Source organism: Dendropsophus ebraccatus, chromosome 13 (assembly GCF_027789765.1).
Source record: "Dendropsophus ebraccatus isolate aDenEbr1 chromosome 13, aDenEbr1.pat, whole genome shotgun sequence".
Classification (NCBI taxonomy): Eukaryota; Metazoa; Chordata; class Amphibia; order Anura; family Hylidae; genus Dendropsophus; species Dendropsophus ebraccatus.
In genome coordinates, this window is record NC_091466.1 from 9,626,695 (window position 1) to 9,652,910 (window position 26,216).

General features: G+C 53.4%; 1 protein-coding gene across 2 annotated transcripts; it reads left to right on the forward strand.

Moving 5' to 3' along the window:
- Positions 1 to 2,563: 2,563 nt before the first annotated feature.
- Positions 2,564 to 26,176, forward strand: ZFYVE19 (zinc finger FYVE-type containing 19). 2 transcript variants are annotated; one of them, XM_069950371.1, is made up of 11 exons: positions 2,564 to 2,667; positions 17,942 to 18,063; positions 18,581 to 18,637; positions 18,835 to 18,980; positions 19,075 to 19,223; positions 19,402 to 19,513; positions 19,675 to 19,893; positions 21,442 to 21,518; positions 23,552 to 23,671; positions 24,773 to 24,924; positions 25,536 to 26,176. In XM_069950371.1, exons 1-11 carry the CDS (start codon positions 2,638 to 2,640, stop codon positions 25,612 to 25,614), a joined length of 1,263 nt encoding a protein of 420 aa, XP_069806472.1. In that variant the 5' UTR covers positions 2,564 to 2,637; the 3' UTR covers positions 25,615 to 26,176. The 2 variants fall into 2 exon arrangements, with proteins under 2 accessions (XP_069806472.1, XP_069806471.1); XM_069950370.1 differs by lacking the exon at positions 2,564 to 2,667 and adding an exon at positions 14,083 to 14,219.
- Positions 26,177 to 26,216: the final 40 nt, after the last annotated feature.

Consider the following 26,216-nt stretch of genomic DNA (forward strand, 5'->3'; position numbering starts at 1 on the left):
AGTTGGCCGTGCCCGTTGAAGTTTACGGCCGGCACACCCCTTGTTGGTACACCTCCTGTGTGGTTATGTTAGGAAGTTGTTTATATAACAATAATAATAAAGCTGTGGCCTACCTCCGCCCAACAATGGAGTTAGTGTCGAATCCCAGACAAATACTTCAGGGAGTGGGTCACTGGTGCTGGCTAAGCAGCCGGTGACTGTGACTGACGGGGACAGGGGCGTAGCAAGCACCTAGAAGGCGGTCCATGTTGGGGGCGGTCTGGGGGGCGGGGAAATAGGCTAACAAAAGTAACTGGCAGGAAGTGGCAGAACACCACACCAGCGTGACAGGCAGAGGTTAAACAGCTTTCCCACCCACCCTCCCTAATGTTTTTCTGTGGAAGAAGTTTATTTGTTTGTATGTGTTTATTTACTGTTAATACTGTTGTCACAGCTTGGCGCTGGGGGGGACCTTGCAGAGGAGGAAGGAGAAGCATCGGCGAGGCACCCGGCAGAACAACTAAGACATGCCCACCGCCGGAGCCGTGGCCTGGCATTCCGGTGTCCTCGCCAGGAAGGCGACAGCGCAAGGTCCTATCCTCACATTACACAAATATATGTTTTAAAGTTTAAAATAGTTTTAAGAAAATTAAAAAAGCTGTGGCCTACCCCCACGCATTTATAAAGAACAAACAGTTGTCAGTGTGTAATTAAGTAGCAAGATAGCCAAGGTGCAATGGGATGCCGGCAGTCCTGGAGGTTACCCTGAATAAACTAATCTGGGCAAATAGGAGAGCGAGGACTAGGTATAGAACCTTTACCCCGATAAAGACCCAAAATTGGTTAGTGGTGAAACACATCCTCCCACAGGCAGAGCACCCCCCCCCCCCAACTATCTCACCTCATCCATCACCTTCATCCTCTCCTCCTCCACAACAGCCGCTCCTCCAGCACCTCATCAACCATCTGGACACTCTCCTCCACCACCCTCTCCTCCTCACCTCCTCCTCCACTACCTCCTCCTCCGCGACCGCTTCCTCCTCCTCCACGACCACCTCCTCCTCCTCCACGACCGCTTCCTCCTCCTCCACGACCACCTCCTCCACGACCGCTTCCTCCTCCTCCACGACCACCTCCTCCTCCTCCACGACCACCTCCTCCACGACCACCTCCTCCTCCTCCACGACCGCTTCCTCCTCCTCCACGACCTCCTCCTCCTCCTTCACAACCACCTCCTCCTCCTCCTGCACTTCCATCACCTCCTCCTCCACTTCCACCATCTCCTCCAGCTGTAGCCCTTCCTCCTCCACCTCCTCCAGCACCATCACTGCCTCCATCACCACCATCTCATCCACTACCATCACTATCACCTCCACCAGCACTACCGCTCCATCCACTACCACACGCCTCACCGCCATCACCATCTGCACCAACACCTCTCTCACCACTCTCACCAACAATCCTTCCACAACAAAATCGTCCACCACAACAACTACATCCGCCATCAGCATGATCACATCCTCCACCACTACCCCCGCCATCTCCTCCTCCACCAACACTACCTCCTCCTCCGCCATCTCCTCCTCCTCCGACACTACCTCCTCCTCCTCCGACACTACCTCCTCCACCGACAACACCAACTCTTCTGCTCGCTTTTCTCTCTCCTACAAATAAAGAAGAACAGTCAGGAGTTACTCAATGGGGAACCTGTCATATATATTATAGTATATACCTGTAGGGATCAGAATAGAGGGGTAATCCCATCATATATAATATAGTATATACCTGTAGGGATGAGGATATTGTAGCAATAGTTTCCTCCTATATTATAGAAGAGAAGGAAGGACACAGCAGACTTACCTCCACCAACCACTAAACACCTCTGGAGATTCTAGAGCTCTGCAGCTGCTTATATACAGTGTGTGATGTCATCATGACCTATACAGGAGCCTTTTGTGATGTCATCATGTGCGGGGGAGGGGCCAACAATAGCCAGTGATGTCATCATCTGCGGGGGAGGGGCCAACAACCTCCACATGACATGGTACAGCCAATCCAATGGAGAGACAAGTATTAGTGCAATGCGGAGACAGTGTCAGCCCTAATAGTGAATATGACAGATAATAGATGTGCAATCTCCTATGTATGATGACACTGTATACTGCCCCTCTATATAATCCACACATACATCACTCTGCTCTATATACTACAGTGTCCCAGAAAAACCCCGCCCCCGCGACGCCCCGCCCATATCCCCGCCCCCATGCATAGAAGCAGAGACATATAGATAGAAGCAATGTACTGTGGCAGGTATAGCTGCAGGCTGTATATTCTCCCTGCAGCCACTAGAGGCCGCTCTCTCCTCCCAGCTCCAGTATATTCTCCCTGCAGCCACTAGAGGCCGCTCTCTCCTCCCAGCTCCAGTATATTCTCCCTGCAGCCACTAGAGGCCGCTCTCTCCTCCCAGCTCCAGTATATTCTCCCTGCAGCCACTAGAGGCCGCTCTCTCCTCCCAGCTCCAGTATATTCTCCCTGCAGCCACTAGAGGCCGCTCTCTCCTCCCAGCTCCAGGGCCTGGCAGGGAGGACACTCCTGCAGCTAGAGAGCCTGAGGGGAGAGAGGAGGCTGCCGGGAGCCGGGACCTATGTGTAATGGGAGATGCTGCCTGCCTGCAGCTCTTATATACAGGTGTATGGAGCAGTATATAGTATATACCATATGTGGTGACCAGTGATCTGTATAGAGGTGACATGGTGTAAAGTGAAACTGGCCCAGTTGCCCCTAGCAACCAATCAGATTCCACATTTAATTTTCCAAAGAGTCTGTGAGGAATAAAAAGTGGAATCTGATTGGTTGCCGGGGGCGACTGAGCCAGTTTCACTTTACACCATGTTTGATAAATCTCCCCCTATGTTCTTATATACAGGTGTATGATGCTGTATACACTGTATACAGGGGGGGAGGACTGGGGGGAGCGTGCATGTGCTTATAGTGGAGAGGACTGGGGGGAGCGTGCATGTGCTTATAGTGGAGAGGGGTGGGGGGAGCGTGCATGTCCTTATAGTGGGGAGGGGTGGGGGAGCGTGCATGTGCTTATAGTGGAGGGGGGTGGGGGAGCGTGCATGTGCTTATAGTGGGGAGGGGTGGGGAGCGTGTATGTGCTTATAGTGGAGAGGGGTGGGGAGCGTGCATGTGCTTATAGTGGAGAGGGGTGGGGGAGCGTGCATGTGCTTATAGTGGAGAGGGGTGGAAGGAGCGTGTATGTGCTTATAGTGGAGAGGGGTGGGGAGCGTGCATGTGCTTATAGTGGGAGGGGTGGGGAGCGTGCATGTGCTTATAGTGGAGAGGGGTGGGGGAGCGTACATGTACTTATAGTGGAGAGGGGTGGGGGAGCGTGCATGTGCTTATAGTGGAGAGGGGTGGGGGAGCGTGCATGTGCTTATAGTGGAGAGGGGTGGGAGAGCGTGCATGTGCTTATAGTGGAGAGGTGGGAGCGTGCATGTGCTTATAGTGGAGAGGGGGGAGCGTGCATGTGCTTATAGTGGAGAGGGGTGGGGGGAGCATGCATGTGCTTATAGTGGAGAGGGGTGGGGGAGCGTGCATGTGCTTATAGTGGAGAGGGGTGGGGGAGCGTGCATGTGCTTATAGTGGAGAGGGGTGGGGGGAGCGTGCATGTGCTTATAGTGGAGAGGGGTGGGGGAGCGTGCATGTGCTTATATGCAGAGGGGTGGGGGAGCGTACATGTGCTTATAGTGGAAAGGGGTGGGGGAGCGTGCATGTGCTTATAGTGGAGAGGGGTGGGGGAGCGTGCATGTGCTTATAGAGGAGAGGGGTGGTAGAGCGTGCATGTGCTTATAGTGGAGAGGGGTGGGGGAGCGTGCATGTGCTTATAGTGGAGAGGGGTGGGGGAGCGTGCATGTGCTTATAGTGGAGAGGGGTGGGGGAGCGTGCATGTGCTTATAGTGGAGAGGGGTGGGGGGAGCGTGCATGTGCTTATAGTGGAGCGGGGTGGGGGAGCGTGCATGTGCTTATAGGGGTGGGGGAGCGTGCATGTGCTTATAGTGGAGAGGGGGTAGCGTGCATGTGCTTATAGTGGAGAGGGGGTAGCGTGCATGTGCTTATAGTGGAGAGGGGTGGGGGAGCGTGCATGTTCTTATAGTGGAGAGGGGTGGGGGGAGCGTGCATGTGCTTATAGTGGAGAAGGGTGGGGGAGCGTGCATGTGCTTATAGTGGAGAGGGGTGGGGGAGCGAGCATGTGCTTATAGTGGAGAGGGGTGGGGAGCGTGCATGTGCTTATAGTGGAGAGGGGTGGGGAGCGTGCATGTGCTTATAGTGGAGAGGGGTGGGGGAGCGTGCATGTGCTTATAGTGGAGAGGGGTGGGGAGCGTGCATGTGCTTATAGTGGAGAGGGGTGGGGAGCGTGCATGTGCTTATAGTGGAGAGGGGTGGAGGAGCGTGCATGTGCTTATAGTGGAGGGGGGTGGGGGAGCGTGCATGTGCTTATATGCAGAGGGGTGGGGGAGCGTACATGTGCTTATAGTGGAGAGGGGTGGGGGGAGCGTGCATGTGCTTATAGTGGAGAGGGGTGGGGGGAGCGTGCATGTGCTTATAGTGGGGAGGGGGAGCATGCATGTGCTTATAGTGGAGAGGGGGGAGCGTGCATGTGCATATATAGTGGAGAGGGGTGGGGGGAGCGTGCATGTGCTTATAGTGGAGGGGGGTGGGGGAGTGTGCATGTGCTTATAGTGGGGAGGGGTGGGGGAGCGTGCATGTGCTTATAGTGGAGGGGGGTGGGGGAGCGTGCATGTGCTTATAGTGGGGAGGGGTGGGGAGCGTGTATGTGCTTATAGTGGAGAGGGGTGGGGAGCGTGCATGTGCTTATAGTGGAGAGGGGTGGGGGAGCGTGCATGTGCTTATATGCAGAGGGGTGGGGGAGCGTACATGTACTTATAGTGGAGAGGGGTGGGGGAGCATGCATGTGCTTATAGTGGAGAGGGGTGGAGGGAGCGTGTATGTGCTTATAGTGGAGAGGGGTGGGGAGCGTGCATGTGCTTATAGTGGGAGGGGTGGGGAGCGTGCATGTGCTTATAGTGGAGAGGGTTGGGGGAGCGTACATGTACTTATAGTGGAGAGGGGTGGGGGAGCGTGCATGTGCTTATAGTGGAGAGGGGTGGGGGAGCGTGCATGTGCTTATAGTGGAGAGGGGTGGGAGAGCGTGCATGTGCTTATAGTGGAGAGGTGGGAGCGTGCATGTGCTTATAGTGGAGAGGGGGGAGCGTGCATGTGCTTATAGTGGAGAGGGGTGGGGGGAGCATGCATGTGCTTATAGTGGAGAGGGGTGGGGGAGCGTGCATGTGCTTATAGTGGAGAGGGGTGGGGGAGCGTGCATGTGCTTATAGTGGAGAGGGGTGGGGGGAGCGTGCATGTGCTTATAGTGGAGAGGGGTGGGGGAGCGTGCATGTGCTTATATGCAGAGGGGTGGGGGAGCGTACATGTGCTTATAGTGGAAAGGGGTGGGGGAGCGTGCATGTGCTTATAGTGGAGAGGGGTGGGGGAGCGTGCATGTGCTTATAGAGGAGAGGGGTGGTAGAGCGTGCATGTGCTTATAGTGGAGAGGGGTGGGGGAGCGTGCATGTGCTTATAGTGGAGAGGGGTGGGGGAGCGTGCATGTGCTTATAGTGGAGAGGGGTGGAGGGAGCGTGCATGTGCTTATAGTGGAGAAGGGTGGAGGAGCGTGCATGTGCTTATAGTGGAGAGGGGTGGGGGAGCGTGCATGTGCTTATAGTGCAGAGGGGTGGGGGAGCGTGCATGTGTTTATAGTGGAGAGGGGTGAGGAGCGTGCATGTGCTTATAGTGGAGAGGGGTGGGGGGAGCATGCATGTACTTATAGTGGAGAGGGGTGGGGAGCGTGCATGTGCTTATAGTGGAGAGCGGTGGGGAGCGTGCATGTGCTTATAGTGGAGAGGGGTGGGGGAGCGTGCATGTGCTTATATGCAGAGGGGTGGGGGAGCGTACATGTGCTTATAGTGGAGAGGGGTGGGGGAGCGTGCATGTGCTTATAGTGGAGAGGGGTGGCGTGCGTGCATGTGCTTATAGTGGGGAGGGGTGGGGGAGCGTGCATGTGCTTATAGTGGAGAGGGGTGGGGGAGCGTGCATGTGCTTATAGTGGAGGGGGGTGGGGGAGCGTGCATGTGCTTATAGTGGGGAGGGGTGGGGGAGCGTGCATGTGCTTATAGTGGAGAGGGGGGAGCGTGCATGTGCTTATAGTGGAGAGGGGGGAGCGTGCATGTGCTTATAGTGGAGAGGGGTGGGGAGCGTGCATGTGCTTATAGTGGGGAGGGGTGGGGGAGCGTGCATGTGCTTATAGTGGAGAGGGGTGGGGGGAGCGTGCATGTGCTTATAGTGGAGAGGGGTGGGGAGCGTGTATGTGCTTATAGTGGGGAGGGGTGGGGGAGCGTGCATGTGCTTATAGTGGAGAGGGGTGGGGGGAGCGTGCATGTGCTTATAGTGGAGAGGGGTGGGGGAGCGTGCATGTGCTTATAGTGGAGAGGGGTGGGGGAGCGTGCATGTGCTTATAGTGGAGCGGGGTGGGGGAGCGTGCATGTGCTTATAGTGGAGAGGGGTGGGGGAGCGTGCATGTGCTTATAGTGGAGAGGGGTGGGGGAGCGTGCATGTGCTTATAGTGGAGAGGGGTGGGGGCCTTCAGTCTCCTCTCTTCTCCCTGAGGACACAACATGGCCGATACTTCTCTCCCTCCACATCTGCGTTAGGAAGGAGACAAGTCAGCAAGTGAGTATAGACCGAGAGAGGCGGGGCTCAGGGCAATGGCGGTTATATCATTGGGGCGGGGGGGGGGGGGGGAGCATCCAGATGACAGCCCGGATAACCCCCTATAATATTAGATTGCCAGACGAGTCCGGCAGCCTCCTTAGTCGTCATGTTGCTGCATACACTGTAGAGGGAGGTGACTGACACAACCCTGCAGAGTATCGCACCCCCCCCCCTAATAGTAGCAGAGCGGGGGGGACACACTGTACAAGCTCCGCAGCCCCTGTAAGCCGATGATGGAGAGGGGGCGCTCGTTCCTTATTTGTTGGGGGTTTATATACAATCTATGTTGAGGTGCTGCTAGCGACAGATTTATATCCCTGGACGGCTGCTGGGCATTTGCTGTCTCCTGACGTTAATGGGGTCACCTCCACTGTCACAGCTGTGTCTCCCGTCCTCCTCGCCAGGTGATTGATGGCGGACGTGGACAGATAATCTCTGTGTGACATCCACAGCTTCTACATCTCCCTGACACAATGTCCCCCGAGCTGTGACTGTCCAGCAGGGGGAGTAACCGCACACCTCACACCGATCCGACAGCCCAGACATAATAACACGATTACAGGGGAAGTCACCAAAACAGTTCTTGCAAATCAGCTGGTTCCAGAAATTTGTAATTTACTTCTATTAAAACATCTTGAGTTTTTCAGTACTTATCAGCTGCTGTATGTTCTGCAGGAAGTGGTGTATTCTCTCCAGTCTGACACAGTGCTCTCTGCTGCCACCTCTGTCCATGTCAGGAACTGTCCAGAGCAGGAGAGGTTTTCTATGGGGATTTGCTGCTGCTCCGGACACTTCCTGACATGGACAGAGGTGGCAGCAGAGAGCACTGTGTCAGACTGGAGAGAATACACCACTTCCTGCAGGACATACAGCAGCTGATAAGTACTGGAAGACTGGAAATTTTTTAATAGAAGTAAATTACAAATTTCTAGCACTGAATGATTTTAAAGAAAACATTTCTTGGTGAACAAGCCCTTTAAATTTGTGATGTGGGGCCTCTAAATGGTCTCCAAGAAGTAAGTTCCCCTGTGTGTATTGTACATGTGACATCCATCTGCTTCAGTGACCCCGATGTGGCCGCCATGTATCCCCCTCCCATCAGCGGAGGAGCACAGTGTATCCCCTCCCCATACACACCTCTGTCCCCCTCCCATCAGCGGAGGAGCACAGTGTATCCCCTCCCCGTACACACCTCTGTCCCCCTCCCATCAGCGGAGGAGCACAGTGTATCCCCTGCCCATATACACCTCTGTCCCCCTCCCATCAGCGGAGGAGCACAGTGTATTCCCTCCCCGTACACACCTCTGTCCCCCTCCCATCAGCGGAGGAGCACAGTGTATTCCCTCCCCGTACACACTTCTGTCCCCCTTCTCCTGGACGGCAGCGGCTTGTGATATTCTCTATAGGAGCACAAATCTCCATGAGGACTGCTCATCCATCACCTCTCCCCGCTCTTCTCCTCTCCCTGCTCTTCTCTCTGCTCTCTTCCCGTAGCTGTGGCTGCGGGTTAGGAGCGGTGTCTGAGCTGACAGGCCGCTCTAAAGCGTCAGACGCGGCTCTGGGAAGAGAGCAGAGGGCAGGAGAAGAGCGGGGAGAGGTGATGTGTAACAGGTTAATCAGTCATTAGCCGTCGGCCGTGCATCACTATTACACGTATTGTGCGGTCAGCAGTCAATTTTGGCGTTGGACCATTTGACGCCATCAGCCGTGATTGTTGTTTCTATTACACAGAGAGATAATCTGCCGGATTCAGCCAATTATGGCTTCCTGTAACACGGCCCTTAGTTGCCGCTGTACATGTGATATATACCTGTATAACACTTGTCTCTGTCTGCCTTCTGCTCTAAAATCCTTTCATTTCATCCCAGCCAGGAGATGGGGACTGACCACCGTGAAGCCCCACCTAGGTGACACTAATGTAATGAAGCCTCACCTAGGTGACACTGTCCACTGACGTAATGAAGCCCCGCCTAGGTGACACAGATGTAATAAAGCCCCACCTAAGAGACACTGTCCACCAACGTAATGAAGCCCCGCCTAGGTGACTGTCCACCGACGTTATGAAGCCCCGCCTAGGTGACACTGTCCACCAGTGTAATGAAGCCCCGCCTAGGTGACACCGATGTAATGAAGCCCCGCCTAGGTGACACAGAGTAATGAAGCCCCGCTTAGGTGACACTGTCCACCAATGTCATGAAGTGAGAGTAATTATTTAAATAAAGTTTTTTTGTTGATATAAGCTTAAAATTCCATCCAACCATTAGCAGATCGGCACCAGGGAGAAAGAGGATGTAGCTCTATGGACAAATCTTATGGCCCTATTACACTAAGCGATTATCGGCCATTACGGACAATAATTGCTTTGTGTAATAGAAGACAGCGATCAGATGGCGCTCACAATGTCGGCTGATCGTTGTCTTTTTAATATGTGGAAACATCAAAGATCTAGATAGCAGCGATCTGCGGCCGTCACTCCGTCCTATAGGAGCTGCAGCAGACCACCATTCTCCTCTATGGCTGCCTGGACGAAACAGCCGCCATCTTATATGACCTTGGCCCCACCGCCACATTGGGGGAGACAGATGCATAAGCAATCCTGCATCACTAAGGGCCACATGTATCATCCGGCGATCAGATGATTTTCGGCGGAAAGTGCCGATTTGCGTATTTTTTTATACGCAAATGGCCGATCTGCGAATAAAATATTCGCAAATCGGCACTTTCCGCCGAGTACGCCAGTATGCCGGAGCACTTATAAGTCCGGCGTAAAAAACGCCGGACATAATAAATGCCCCCCTAAGTGTCCATTTACACAGACAGATTATCTGCCAATGATTTGAAGCCAAAGCCAGAAACAGACTATAAACAGAGATCAGATCATAAAGGAAAGCCTGAGATTTCTCCTCTTTTCAAATCCATTTCTGTCTTTGGCTTCAAATCTTTGGCAGATAATCTGTCAAATAATCTTTCTGTGTAAATGGACCCTTACTCTGCCATGTAAACTGTCGTTTAAATAATTTTTTTTTTTTTTGCAGAAATCAATAGTCCAGGCAATTTTAAAAATCTTTGTAATTGGGTTTATTAGCTGAAATATGCATTTTTATCATGAAAAAGCAGTTTGAAGCTCTCCCCCCTGTCTTCATGATCTTCTATGGAGAGGGGAGGGGTGGAGGGAGATGAGGCACCAAAACAGGACAACTAGTCACTCGGCCTGATGATTGGGGGATCATAGGTTATAGCTGGAAAGAACAGATAGATGAATAGAATCCACAGCTCCAGAGAAGAAAAACAATCAAAACTTTATTGTCAAAATGACATTAAAATCACGCCGACACGTCTCAGGGAGACCCCCATACCCAAAGGGAGAGAGGTGGTATACCATGTGTGAGGATTCTGGGACAGAGAACAGAGCTGCCATTTATCTACATTCATTTTATAGCCTGAGAAAGACACCAGTCCTCTCCCCCTGTATACATATACATATACACACACACACACACACACACACACACACACACACACACACACACACACACACACACACACACACACACACACACACACACACACACACACACACACACACACACACACACACACACACACACACACACACACACACACACACACACACACACACACACACACTCCCCCTGTATACAGGCCCACCCACACACACACACACTCCCCCTGTATACAGACCCCCACACACACACACACCAGTCCTCTCCCCCTGTATACAGACCCACACACACACACACACACACACACACACTCCCCCTGTATACAGACCCACACACACACACACACCAGTCCACTCCCCCTGTATACAGACCCCCACACACACACACACACCAGTCCACTCCCCCTGTATACAGACCCCCACACACACACACCAGTCCACTCCCCCTGTATACAGACCCACACACACCAGTCCACTCCCCCTGTATACAGACCCCCACACACACACACACACACCAGTCCTCTCCCCCTGTATACAGACCCCCACACACACATACCAGTCCTCTCCCCCTGTATACAGACCCCCACACACACACACACCAGTCCTCTCCCCCTGTATACAGACCCCCACACACACACACCAGTCCTCTCCCCCTGTATACAGACCCCCACACACACACACACACCAGTCCTCTCCCCCTGTATACAGACCCCCACACACACACACACCAGTCCTCTCCCCCTGTATACAGACCCCCACACACACACACCAGTCCACTCCCCCTGTATACAGACCCCCCCCCACACACACACACCAGTCCTCTCCCCCTGTATACAGACCCCCACACACACACACCAGTCCTCTCCCCCTGTATACAGACCCCCCCACACACACACACACACCAGTCCTCTCCCCCTGTATACAGACCCACACACACACACACACACACACCAGTCCTCTCCCCCTGTATACAGACCCACACACACACACACACCAGTCCTCTCCCCCTGTATACAGACCCCCACACACACACACACCAGTCCTCTCCCCCTGTATACAGACCCCCACACACACACGTCCTCTCCCCCTGTATACAGACCCCCACACACACACACACCAGTCCTCTCCCCCTGTATACAGACCCCCACACACACACACACCAGTCCTCTCCCCCTGTATACAGACCCCCACACACACACACACCAGTCCTCTCCCCCTGTATACAGACCCCCACACACACACACCAGTCCTCTCCCCCTGTATACAGACCCCCCCACACACACACACCAGTCCTCTCCCCCTGTATACAGACCCCCACACACACACACACCAGTCCTCTCCCCCTGTATACAGACCCCCACACACACACCAGTCCTCTCCCCCTGTATACAGACCCCCACACACACACACACCAGTCCTCTCCCCCTGTATACAGACCCCCACACACACACACACCAGTCCTCTCCCCCTGTATACAGACCCCCACACACACACACACCAGTCCTCTCCCCCTGTATACAGACCCCCCACACACCAGTCCTCTCCCCCTGTATACAGACCCCACACACCAGTCCTCTCCCCCTGTATACAGACCCCACACACCAGTCCTCTCCCCCTGTATACAGACCCCCCACACACACCAGTCCTCTCCCCTGTATACAGACCCCACACACCAGTCCTCTCCCCCTGTATACAGACCCCACACACCAGTCCTCTCCCCTGTATACAGACCACACACACCAGTCCTCTCCCCCTGTATACAGACCCCACACACCAATCCTCTCCCCCTGTATACAGACCCCACACACCAGTCCTCTCCCCTGTATACAGACCACACACACCAGTCCTCTCCCCCTGTATACAGACCACACACACCAGTCCTCTCCCCTGTATACAGACCCCACACACCAGTCCTCTCCCCCTGTATACAGACCCCACACACCAGTCCTCTCCCCCTGTATACAGACCCCACACACCAGTCCTCTCCCCCTGTATACAGACCCCACACACCAGTCCTCTCCCCTGTATACAGACCACACACACCAGTCCTCTCCCCCTGTATACAGACCCCACACACCAGTCCTCTCCTCTGTATACAGACCCCCCACACACCAGTCCTCTCCTCTGTATACAGACCCCCCACACACCAGTCCTCTCCCCCTGTATACAGACCCCACACACCAGTCCTCTCCTCCTGTATACAGACCCCACACACCAGTCCTCTCCCCTGTATACAGACCCCACACACCAGTCCTCTCCCCTGTATACAGACCCCACACACCAGTCCTCTCCCCCTGTATACAGACCCCACACACCAGTCCTCTCCCCCTGTATACAGACCCCCACACACCAGTCCTCTCCCCGTATACAGACCCCACACACACCAGTCCTCTCCCCCTGTATACAGACCCCACACACCAGTCCTCTCCCCCTGTATACAGACCCCCCACACACCAGTCCTCTCCCCTGTATACAGACCCCACACATCAGTCCTCTCCTCCTGTATACAGACCCCACACACCAGTCCTCTCCCTCTGTATACAGACCCCACACACCAGTCCTCTCCCCTGTATACAGACCCCACACACACACACCAGTCCTCTCCCCTGTATACAGACCCTACACACCAGTCCTCTCCCCTGTATACAGACCCCACACACCAGTCCTCTCCCCTGTATACAGACCCCACACACCAGTCCTCTCCCCTGTATACACCCCCCACACACACCAGTCGTCTCCCCCTGTATACAGGCCCCACACACCAGTCCTCTCCCCTGTATACAGACCCCACACACCAGTCCTCTCCCCTGTATACAGACACCACACATCAGTCCTCTCCCCTGTATACAGACCCCACACACACCAGTCCTCTCCCCCTGTATACAGACCCCACACACCAGTCCTCTCCCCTGTATACAGACCCCACACACCAGTCCTCTCCCCTGTATACAGACCCCACACACCAGTCCTCTCCCCTGTATACAGACCGCACACACCAGTCCTCTCCCCTGTATACAGACCCCACACACCAGTCCTCTCCCCTGTATACAGACACCACACATCAGTCCTCTCCCCTGTATACAGACCCCACACACCAGTCCTCTCCCCTGTATACAGACCCCACACACCAGTCCTCTCCCCTGTATACAGACCCCACACACCAGTCCTCTCCCCTGTATACAGACCCCACACACCAGTCCTCTCCCCTGTATACAGACCCCACACACCAGTCCTCTCCCCTGTATACAGACCCCACACACCAGTCCTCTCCCCTGTATACAGACCCCACACACCAGTCCTCTCCCCTGTATACAGACCACACACACCAGTCCTCTCCCCTGTATACAGACCCCACAGACCAGTCCTCTCCCCTGTATACAGACCCCACAGACCAGTCCTCTCCCCTGTATACCCCTCTATGTTACTGTGGATATTGGCGCTTCCTTCTCTCTGTTTCTGCAGGAGTGACCGGTACAGCAGCTCACAGCTACTTACTGCTTATTACTTACTGCTATAGGTCTAAAACAACTCCGCCCCTCCTTTCACATCACACTTGCACTTTAGCATCTACTCTCCCTGCACTCACGTACTGCTGGGATATGTAGTGTTTATGAGTGACTTACTCCCGTACAGAGTGTACACAGCGTCACAAAGAAGAACTATAACTCCCAGGAGGCAATGCGGCTTGGAGTCATGGTTCGCTTAGCGCTTGCTGCGCGTTGCATCCTGGTAAATGTAGTCTAGGGGCTCGTGTATTAGCTGGAAAGAGAACAGCACTCGGACTACATTTCCCAGCATGCCGCGAGCCCCGGATACTTCCTGAAGTTGCGAGTAGAGGAGTGCTGAGGGCTGTAGCGGGGAGCTGAGGTGATGTCTCTAGGTGACAGCCGACATGGACGGCAGGTGCTACAGCTGTGCGGCCAAATTTACTTTATTTAAGAAAGAGGTGAGTGTGATGGTGTCAGTGGCGGCATCCATGTGCATTGTGTGATCACTGCTGTACCTGGTGCTGAGCCCGAGAGCCCACAGCTGTGACCTGGGACACTCCTCCTCAGCAGCGCCCCCACATGGAGAGCACAGGTACTGCAGGCAGCTTCCTGAAGGTAGCCCAGGTAATACAGGCCGCCATACACACAGATAGCCCAGGTAATACAGGCCGCCACACACACAGATAGCCCAGGTAATACAGGCCGCCACACACACAGATAGCCCAGGTAATACAGGCCGCCACACACACAGATAGCCCAGGTAATACAGGCCGCCATACACACAGATAGCCCAGGTAATACAGGCCGCCACACACACAGATAGCCCAGGTAATACAGGCCGCCACACACACAGATAGCCCAGGTAATGCAGGCCGCCACACGCGCAGATAGCCCAGGTAATACAGGCCGCCACACACACAGATAGCCCAGGTAATACAGGCCGCCACACACACAGATAGCCCAGGTAATACAGGCCGCCACACACACAGATAGCCCAGGTAATACAGGCCGCCACACACACAGATAGCCCAGGTAATACAGGCCGCCATACACACAGATAGCCCAGGTAATACAGGCCGCCACACGCGCAGATAGCCCAGGTAATACAGGCCGCCACACGCGCAGATAGCCCAGCTAATACAGGCCGCCACACGCGCAGATAGCCCAGCTAATACAGGCCGCCACACGCGCAGATAGCCCAGCTAATACAGGCCGCCACACGCGCAGATAGCCCAGCTAATACAGGCCGCCACACGCGCAGATAGCCCAGCTAATACAGGCCGCCACACGCGCAGATAGCCCAGCTAATACAGGCCGCCACACGCGCAGATAGCCCAGCTAATACAGGCCGCCACACGCGCAGATAGCCCAGCTAATACAGGCCGCCACACGCGCAGATAGCCCAGCTAATACAGGCCGCCACACGCGCAGATAGCCCAGCTAATACAGGCCGCCACACGCGCAGATAGCCCAGGTAATACAGGCCGCCACACGCGCAGATAGCCCAGGTAATACAGGCCGCCACACGCGCAGATAGCCCAGGTAATACAGGCCGCCACACGCGCAGATAGCCCAGGTAATACAGGCGCGCAGATGGCCCAGCTAGCACAGGCGCGCAGATGGCCCAGCTAGCACAGGCCGCCACGCGCGCAGATGGCCCAGCTAGCACAGGCCGCCACGCGCGCAGATGGCCCAGCTAGCACAGGCCGCCACGCGCGCAGATGGCCCAGCTAGCACAGGCCGCCACGCGCGCAGATGGCCCAGCTAGCACAGGCCGCCACGCGCGCAGATGGCCCAGCTAGCACAGGCCGCCACGCGCGCAGATGGCCCAGCTAGCACAGGCCGCCACGCGCGCAGATGGCCCAGCTAGCACAGGCCGCCACGCGCGCAGATGGCCCAGCTAGCACAGGCCGCCACGCGCGCAGATGGCCCAGCTAGCACAGGCCGCCACGCGCGCAGATGGCCCAGCTAGCACAGGCCGCCACGCGCGCAGATGGCCCAGCTAGCACAGGCCGCCACGCGCGCAGATGGCCCAGCTAGCACAGGCCGCCACGCGCGCAGATGGCCCAGCTAGCACAGGCCGCCACGCGCGCAGATGGCCCAGCTAGCACAGGCCGCACGCGCGCAGATGGCCCAGCTAGCACAGGCCGCCACGCGCGCAGATGGCCCAGCTAGCACAGGCCGCCACGCGCGCAGATGGCCCAGCTAGCACAGGCCGCCACGCGCGCAGATGGCCCAGCTAGCACAGGCCGCCACGCGCGCAGATGGCCCAGCTAGCACAGGCCGCCACGCGCGCAGATGGCCCAGCTAGCACAGGCCGCCACGCGCGCAGATGGCCCAGCTAGCACAGGCCGCCACGCGCGCAGATGGCCCAGCTAGCACAGGCCGCCACGCGCGCAGATGGCCCAGCTAGCACAGGCCGCCACGCGCGCAGATGGCCCAGCTAGCACAGGCCGCCACGCGCGCAGATGGCCCAGCTAGCACAGGCCGCCACGCGCGCAGATGGCCCAGCTAGCACAGGCCGCCACGCGCGCAGATGGCCCAGCTAGCACAGGCCGCCACGCGCGCAGATGGCCCAGCTAGCACAGGCCGCCACGCGCGCAGATGGCCCAGCTAGCACAGGCCGCCACGCGCGCAGATGGCCCAGCTAGCACAGGCCGCCACGCGCGCAGATGGCCCAGCTAGCACAGGCCGCCACGCGCGCAGATGGCCCAGCTAGCACAGGCCGCCACGCGCGCAGATGGCCCAGCTAGCACAGGCCGCCACGCGCGCAGATGGCCCAGCTAGCACAGGCCGCCACGCGCGCAGATGGCCCAGCTAGCACAGGCCGCCACGCGCGCAGATGGCCCAGCTAGCACAGGCCGCCACGCGCGCAGATGGCCCAGCTAGCACAGGCCGCCACGCGCGCAGATGGCCCAGCTAGCACAGGCCGCCACGCGCGCAGATGGCCCAGCTAGCACAGGCCGCCACGCGCGCAGATGGCCCAGCTAGCACAGGCCGCCACGCGCGCAGATGGCCCAGCTAGCACAGGCCGCCACGCGCGCAGATGGCCCAGCTAGCACAGGCCGCCACGCGCGCAGATGGCCCAGCTAGCACAGGCCGCCACGCGCGCAGATGGTAAGGAGGCCAGACATAGCAGCAGCCCAGGTAGTACAGGCAGGTATATGGAGGACAGGTACAGGGAGCACTGCCAGGTATTGTATGCAGTAACACCATGCAGCTAGTCTAGGCAGGGGGCAGCACTGGGCACTCTGGGCAGCAGATGACCTCGGTTCTCATGATCATGGGGTCCCAGTGGTCGGACCCCCATGGTCAGATATACTCCTGGTATATTCCCTGTAAGCCACCATATACGTTAGATAGCTAGGTCACATGTAGAGGGGTTGCGGGGAGCTTGCATGTGCTTATAGTGGAGAGGGGTGGGGGAGCGTGCATGTGCTTATAGTGGAGAGGGGTGGGGGAGAGTGCATGTGCTTATAGTGGAGGGGGGTGGGGGGAGCGTGCATGTGCTTATAGTGGAGGGGGGTGGGGGGAGCGTGCATGTGCTTATAGTGGAGAGGGGTGGGGGAGCGTGCATGTGCTTATAGTGGAGAGGGGTGGGGGAGCGTGCATGTGCTTATAGTGGAGAGGGGTGGGGAGCGTGCATGTGCTTATAGTGGAGAGGGGTGGGGGAGAGTGCATGTGCTTATAGTGGAGAGGGGTGGGGGAGCGTGCATGTGCTTATAGTGGAGGGGGGAGCGTGCATGTGCTTATAGTGGAGGGGGGTGGGGGGAGCGTGCATGTGCTTATAGTGGAGAGGGGTGGGGGAGCGTGCATGTGCCTATAGTGGAGAGGGGTGGGGGGAGCGTGCATGTGCTTATAGTGGAGAGGTGTGGGGGGAGCGTGCATGTGCTTATAGTGGAGAGGGGTGGGAGAGCGTGCATGTGCTTATAGTGGAGAGGGGAGGGGGTGGGGGGGGAGCATGTGCTTATAGTGGAGAGGGGGGGAGCGTGCATGTGCTTATAGTGGAGAGGGGTGGGGGGAGCGGCCATTAGTCTTTTCTTGGCCGATCCTTCTCTTCCTCCACGTCTGCTTTAGGGATGAGACCACCATACATCCCCCTGTAATTGCCAGGTTGTGTGTGTGTGTAAGAGAATCTTATGTGATATAACATGTGATCTGTATCCTCTCTCCTACTTAGTGTGGCTGTAAGTCGTGCGGCCGTTCCTTCTGTGCTGGATGCCTCCCCTTTACGGCCGTGTTACCTGCACACGGAAGCGCCAAGCAGAAGATTTGCAAGAAATGTCACGACGCTATCAGCAAGTGAGTATAGACAGGGAGAGACATTACACTAAAGGGGTCATCCGGGCTGTTACGTTATGGGGGGGGGGTCATCCAGCCTCTTACATTATAATTGGGGGGTCATTCGGGCTGTAATATTAGATTGGCAGAGGAGTCCGGCAGCCTCCTTAGTCGTCATGTTCCTGCATACACTGTACTATTATTGGCCACGGTGCAAGGAGTTGACTGACACAACCCTGCAGAGTATCGCACCCCTCCTACTAATAGCACAGTGGGTGGACACACTGTACAAGCTCTGCAGCCCCTTTAAGCAGCTGATGGAGAGGGGTCACCCGTTCTTTGAAGCTTATCTGTCGCTCTTGGCAGGGGAGGAGTCTACAGCTTTTATTCACATTCATATAAAATCTATGTTGACGTCCCCTTTAAATCTCTGATGTGGGGCAGGATTAGTGGCCATATTGTAGCTGTGATAATATATTATGACGCCATATACTTGGGTGACAGCTTTTTTTTTTTTTTCTTCTTTATTTTTTTGAAGCACCAATGTGCCGAGGAACGACGCATCCAAATGGTCTCCACCGGAGAATTACAAGAAGTAAGTCTCACCCTATGTATTGTACTGTAGAAGAGCTTTCCTGCCGTATAGGCTTATGTAGAAATTACATGGAAAAGATGTTATCATTGTTTACATGTAACTTCTCCATATACTGCGCCCCCTCCTGGACGCTTCAGGTATAGACCGGGTCGTGATGAACTCGGGGCTCCCCTTTATTCGGTTTTTCTTTGTTTCAGGAGAATGGCGGCCTTGGAAGCCAAGCAGATGCAGAGAGGTCACGGAGCGTCGCAGGTTGTGGGCACCACCAGGTATCAGGGGCTGTCGCCAGAAGACCGCGCTATAGCTGAGCGGCTGGCCAGGCTCCAGCAGGAAACCAAACCCAGTGAGTAGCGGCCATTGCGGGATCCGTGCACCCAGGCGGTAATATTTATTGTCTAATCCATTATTCTAGCAGACATTTCTCTCCTATGTTATAGAAGCGCCCGTCCCTTCCACGGCTGAAATAGAGTCCAGGATAGAAGCTTTACGTAAGGACACCCAAGCGCCTGCCCCATCCTTGCAAGAAATGGAGGATCGGCTGGCTGCATTACAGGGGAGGCTCCCGCCATCTAGAGCTGCCAAACCGGTAGTAATAAGTTTTCTTTTGAGACGCCAGTGTAAATGAGTGGTGGGCTGCAGCAACCCAGCATGGCCACTATACAGTGTATGGCGCTGTCTGCTTCTCTTTCTTTTCACTATGTTGTGGCTCTGTGTCTGTCTTCAGTGTATCAATGTATTTGCAATCGTTCTTCCTTACTTTGTAGCAGCATCAGCCACCCGATACCAGAAGCCAGACCCAGAAGGCGGATGACCTGCTGACCCAGCTGAGGGAGGAGGTGGCCATAGATCAGACGCTTCAGCCCGATTCTCCACAAGGTAATAGAACTCCCCCATAACTGCACTTGTGGGATGAAGATCTCCCATCCCAGCGCTGACAGTGGTTCTCAGCTGTATGACATGCTCCCTGTCTGAGCTAGATATAACACAGTAACCATGATCCCTGGTTATACTGACGGCCGCCATGTCTATATTTCCAGACCTCCCCCCTCGGCCGGGCACAGACCTGAGTAAAGCGGACGTTGCGGACGGCTGGAGCGGCTCCTATACCGAACTGGACGCCGCACAGCTGGAAAGGGAAAAAGAAAAGATCCTGAGCGAAGCGGCAGCAGAACTACAGGACGAAAACACGAGGCAAGAGAAGATGCTGGAGATAGCGAAGAGGCTGGCGGCGCTACAAGGGAGGGATCCGGAGACAGGTATATACAGACATCATATATATATATCATAAGGAGGGATCCGGAGACAGGTATATACAGACATTATATATGATGTCTGTATATACCTGTCTCCGGACCCCTCCTTATGATATATATATGATGTCTGTATATACCGGTCTCCGGATCCCTCCTTATGATATATATATGATGTCTGTATATACCTGTCTCCGGATCCCTCCTTATGTTATATATGATGTCTGTATATACCTGTCTCCGGATCCCTCCTTATGAGATATATATATATATATATATATATCTCATAAGGAGGGATCCGGAGACAGGTATATACAGACATCATATATAACATAAGGAGGGATCCGGAGACAGGTATATACAGACATCTTATATATATCATAAGGAGGGATCCGGAGACAGGTGTATACAGACATATATATATCATAAGGGGGGGGGCCTGATCTCCCGCCTCTAGGATCCTCACTTATCAGGCTAGTATAATAGTACTATCATAGTATAACCATCAGCTATCTGGCAGTGATAGATTCTGTACATCCCCATGTTTTTTCCGCTCTTGTTATCGGCCATTGTCTCCCTCTATGTCGGTGGTGTGGTAGGCTCTCTGGTTACAGTGACAGCCGGGGTGCGGAGCCCGCGGGGTCACAAAGCCTCAGGTTTCACGTAAGGTCTCAAGTTCAAGTTTCCGAATGAGTTTTCTATGCGATGTATGAGAAGTGTAAGCTGTGTCTGACATATGGAGGTGATGAGACTGGATGAGGAGCGCGGCCTCCTGCTCTGTGACTGAGGATGGATTATATCCTGGGATTCAGTAATGGAGCCGTCTGTAGTGACCGGCAGCCGACCCCAACACTGTCCTCTGATTGTACTATGGTATCTAGTAGTCTCTATAACTCCTACTATATACTCTATAGCTCTCACTCTCTATAACTCCTACTATAGCACTCTATAGCTCTCACTCTCTATAACTCCCACTATAGCACTCTATAGCTCTCACTCTCTATAACTCCCACTATAGCACTCTATAGCTCTCTCACTATAGCTCTCACTCTCTATAACTCTCACTATAGCTCTCACTCTCTATAACTCTCACTATAGCTCTCTATAGCTCTCACTCTCTATAACTCCCACTATAGCACTCTATAGCTCTCTCACTATAGCTCTCACTCTCTATAACTCCCACTATAGCACTCTATAGCTCTCTCACTATAGCTCTCACTCTTTATAACTCCTACTATAGCTCTCACTATAGCTCTCACTCTCTATAACTCTCACTATAGCTCTCACTCTCTATAACTCCCACTATAGCACTCTATAGCTCTCTCACTATAGCTCTCACTCTCTATAACTCTCACTATAGCTCTCACTCTCTATAACTCTCACTATAGCACTCTATAGCTCTCACTCTCTATAACTCCCACTATAGCACTCTATAGCTCTCACTCTCTATAACTCTGACTATAGCACTCTATAGCTCTCTCACTATAGCTCTCACTCTCTATAACTCTCACTATATCAGGCTGCAGTCATTCATTTTTTTTCATCCCCTTCCAGTAACTACAGACAACATCAAACTACCGGACAGCGATGAAGAGACGGAGGAGGAAGCCATCCAGAGGATACTAAAGCAGGTCAGATCCATTAATGGGGACATTTATACATTTCTGGAAAGCACATACTGTTTTATTGATCTCTTGTTACACAATGTCAGGTAATATCGGTAATATCATGTCAGGCCTGGAGTCTTCCGTAGGTCTGCCGCACAACCTCCACCCCCGCAACAACCAGAATCAGAGTTACCAACAGTCCCATCCACTGCCAGCAGGTGTCAGGCTGCTCCATAACCAGCAGATGGGGGCAGTGTATCACAGCTTGTCCTGAGTCCTCTCTCTGCCATATAGGTATAACTGCTTGTGTAAGGGGTGATAAAGAACTGCGGGGCCTGATGGCACCTTGTGGCCACACACCCACTCAGTTATGTCTTCGCCCCCCCCCCCCCAATACACTGCAGTGTTTGTCATGGCCGAGCATTCCTGTATCCTCTATAAGGAGGGGTGACCTCTGACATCATCTGCGGTGGTTGTTTGGGATGTGCCCCTGGAGCAGAGGAGAGAAATAAAATGTGTGCTGCTATATACTACCCTATACTGTATATACTGCCCTATAGTGTATGTACTGCTATATACTGCATTATACTGCCCTATACTACATATACTGCTTTATACTCTATATACTGCCCTATAGTGTATGTACTGCTATATACAGGGCTGAATTAACAGCTGCTGCTGCCCTAGGCACAGAACCTGAAGACACCCCATCTACACGCACCTATTGGCGATACCAGACCTGACCAATACCACCATACCCACCCCCCCCCCCCCCCCCCTGGAAAAGACACCAGATTTACTGGCAAGTCTGAACGGGAGAAGGAAACTAAAAAAATAAAAACAAAAAAATTCGTTTTTTCTGTCCCCCTGCTCCCTGGTGCTGCCCCCCTGCAAGGTGCTGCCCTAGGCACCGGACCACGGGTGCCTAGTGGTAAATACGGCCCTGGCTATATACTCCCCTTTACTTTATATACTGATATATACAGCCCTATACTGCTATATACTGTATATACTGCTCTATACTGTATAGCCTGCCCTATACTGTATATACTGCTTTAGGCTTTGTTCACACAGCGTAAAAGTACGGCCGTTGTTGCATGTTCTTCTATGGGATCCCGGCCGGAGCATATACTCATAGTATACGCTCCGGCCGGGATTCCACACGGCGCCGCAAAGAACTGACATGTCAGTTTTTTGCGGCTGCAATTCAGTGAATAGCTGCCGTAGCAAACCAAGTCAGTGCACACTATGAAGCGAGCGGATGCGGCCGCAAGCTTCATTGTGTGCTATGAGGAGTTCTGATGCAAGCGCGCGCTGATGCGCCCGAAAGATCATCCGGCTGTTACTGCAGTACCGGCCGGGATGATCTTTGCAGAGACCGGCCGCTCCGTGACCCGGCCAGGTCAGGGAACGGCCGGTCTCATACGCCATGTGAACAGGGCCTTATACTGTGCAGATTAGTTCCTCCTACTGTATGTTACTTCTGCTCGGCTCTGTGGTGGCATTACCGCTCACATCCGGCCTTATTACTTCATATATACATGTGATAGCGGTCTCACAATGTGACGTCTCACACTCCATGGATGTCTCAAGCTGTCCATGCACATTAAGTAATGGTGCGCTTACACAGATTTTTGAAGCCAAAACCAGGAATGGATTTGAAAAGATGAGAAATCTCAGTCTTTCCTTTATGACCTGTTCTTGGTTTATAGTCTGTTCCTGGCTTCGGCTTCAAAAATCTTTCAGATAAATCTGTCTGTGTGAACGCACCATTAAAGCTGACCAAATCTGCTGATTTTGATGGGATCGGCCAAACCTGGGGCCTCCTGATATCAGTATAGAATGATCCGCCATGTTGGATTTTATCTGCCTTATCCTGTTGTTCTCAGGGACATAAAGGGTATTTGGTAGCTGCTTTCACACCTTTCCCCATGTAGCATGCATGCACAGGTGGGGTGAGCGTGCACGTGTATGGGGAGAACAGGGCTAAGCAGGCTGTCTGAGACTATACGAAATACGGGCCTATTGACCACGTCCAATGACGTTACCATTCACAGCTCTCTGAAGAAGCAGTCCTAGATGAAGCAAGCGGCTACAATGATCTCTCCGATCCGAGCAGAACCGCCCATAACAGCAAAGAAGTAAAACCGGGAAACATACCGCCACCAGCACCCAGGGTATGTCAGGAACGCCGTCTTATATAGGAAAAGCTGGGGAAGTTATGGAAGTGGAGAGAGTAGTCCTAGAATATTCTCCTAGTATTACAGGGCCTAGTCGTGACTGCGCTCAATTAGTACACTGTGCGCTAGGAGAATTAAGATGGCCGACCCCTGGATAAGAGACTAATAGTGTTACAGGGCATAGCCGTGACTGCGCTCAATTAGTACACTGTGCACTAGGAGAACTAAGATGGCCGACCCCTGGATAAGAGACTAAATGCTCAACCCGGAAATCACATTATAAGAAAAGGGTGGTCGGGAGGTTGAGTAGGCCACCATATGGTGTCTAACCCCTTAGATGCTGCAGTCGCTGGTGACCGTACCATCTAGGGGGTTAAACAGCCAGGATCTGAGTTATCTCTATTACTTGTGGGTGTAAAACTCAACCAGCACCCACTGTGTATGATGTGGTCTGTGATCCTCAGTCCACTGTATGTAGCCTTCCCGACATTAGCGTGTGCATCTATGGCCTCTATTGGGAAGGGGTTACTTTTAAGGGGTACTCCAGCGAAAAATTTTTTCTTTCAAGACAACTGATTTCAGAGAGTTATATAGATTTGTTATTTTACTTATATTTAAAAATCCCAAGTCTTCCAGTACGTTTCAGCTGCTGTATGTCCTGCAGGGAGTGGTGTATTCTCTCCAGTCTGACACACTGCTCTCTGCTGCCACCTCTGTCCATGTCAGGAACTGCTCCTGCTCTGGACAGTCGAACTTCTATTGGGGATTTGCTGCTGCTCTGGACATTTCCTGACATGGACAGAGGTGGCAGCAGAGAGCACTGTGTCAGACTGGAAAGAATACACCACTTCCTACAGGTCATACAGCAGCTGATAAGTACTGGAAGACTGGAGCTTTTAAATTAGATGTAAATTCTACATCTATATAACTTTCTGACACCAGTTGATTTGAAAGAAAAATATTTACACCGGAGTACCCCTTTAAGGCTCAATCTAATGGAAGGCAAAGGCAATTAGATGTTCTGCCAGGTCAGGTAGAGGGGAGAAATTCTGGAATTGTCTTGTTTGGTTACAATCTATCCTCATGTTCCTATATAAGCCTGCAGCACAGATCCGGCCCAGTATTAGAGGAGGAGGAGGGGTGGACGTCGATGAGGAGGAGGAGCTGCCCTGGTGCTGTATCTGTAATGAGGACGCCGCCATACGATGTCACGACTGCGATGATGACCTCTACTGTAAGAGATGCTTCAGGTAGGGGCTGCTCCTCTGACAGCTAGCTGTCCTATGTCCTAGGTGTTCAGACCCCCCACCTTTGCCAGAGCTAGGAGAAGCGCTCACGGAGTGTGTTCTCTGTGCTTGCCGCAGGAGACTGACTACTATCAGAGTCTTATAGGCCTTTATACACAGGATGAATGCTGGTTCTCAATAGTCCGCCCCCAATAGACGCTCATTCATTGGCTGATGGGATCTTTTGTGCGGCCATTTAACCTATATCTAAAGGGTCCAGCAAGGGGCGCAGTATGTTTAAAAATTAAGTGTAAATAATGATAACTTATCACCTACTCATACGTATTATTTGATTGGTGGGGTGTCTGACTGCTCACAGGAATATGGGTCCTCATCCCACCAGGTGAAGGGATCAGCAGCAGCACAGAGTCACTGTCTATCCCTATGGACAGTGAATGGAGCGGTGGTCAGGCATGTGGGCTGCCCTTCCTTTTGGAGGACAAGGGACTGACCCTCACGATCAAATATTTATCACCTGTGCTGTGGATACATAAGTTGTAATGGTCCTTTAGCCATTGCTTATGGTGTTCTTACAGCCCGCATCTTAGTGACTAGTCTCTTTCTCTCTATTTCAGGGAAGGACATGATGAATTTGACCGGAAGGAGCATCGCACCTCAGTTTATCGCCCCCCTCGAAAAAAGAAGGGGAGATAAAGAGACTATTGCTCATAGACACAACCTGTTTACGTAACGCTCCATCAATGCCTCGTACTGGAGTGTATGTGTGTGTGTGTGTGTATATGTATGTATGTATGTGTATATATATATATATATATATATATATATATATATATATATATATAAAAAAAAAATCTACTAACCTGGCTGTCTTTAATGTACGGTGCTCTCGCTCTCGCTCTTACAGAACTACAACTTTCAGCATGTCCCAACATCTGCTGGGAGATGTAGCTGTGTGAGAGCCGGCAGCCGGGTCCTAGTCTCCATCTGTGCCATGTGCGTCTATTACTACAGTCAGTCTGTTCTCTCTGTATTGGGATTTTGTATTGTCTCGCGCTGCGGTGTTGGTACAGTGTTTCAGCGATGTATTCATGACCGTCCTATAACTATTTATAACTGACAGTCATGTGACTGTACGCGGCGTATAGGAAAGATTTACATCAAAGAACGCCTGCGGGCACCACCCAGGTTTACCAGCTGTGACGCCGGCTGTGAGGGTGGAGACACCGTGTGCAATAAACCTATATGATAGAGAAGGCCTCATGTCTGAGCGGCATTTATAGATCATGCTGGATGGA

Bases quoted from the DNA above. Each gene is read 5' to 3' on its own strand.
- ZFYVE19 (XM_069950370.1), top strand. From the start codon at position 14,166: ATGGACGGCAGGTGCTACAGCTGTGCGGCCAAATTTACTTTATTTAAG. The intron at 14,220-17,941 runs GTGAGTGTGATG...TCTCCTACTTAG, and splicing joins TTACTTTATTTAAGAAAGAG to TGTGGCTGTAAGTCGTGCGG. The intron at 19,514-19,674 runs GTAATAGAACTC...CTATATTTCCAG, and splicing joins TCAGCCCGATTCTCCACAAG to ACCTCCCCCCTCGGCCGGGC.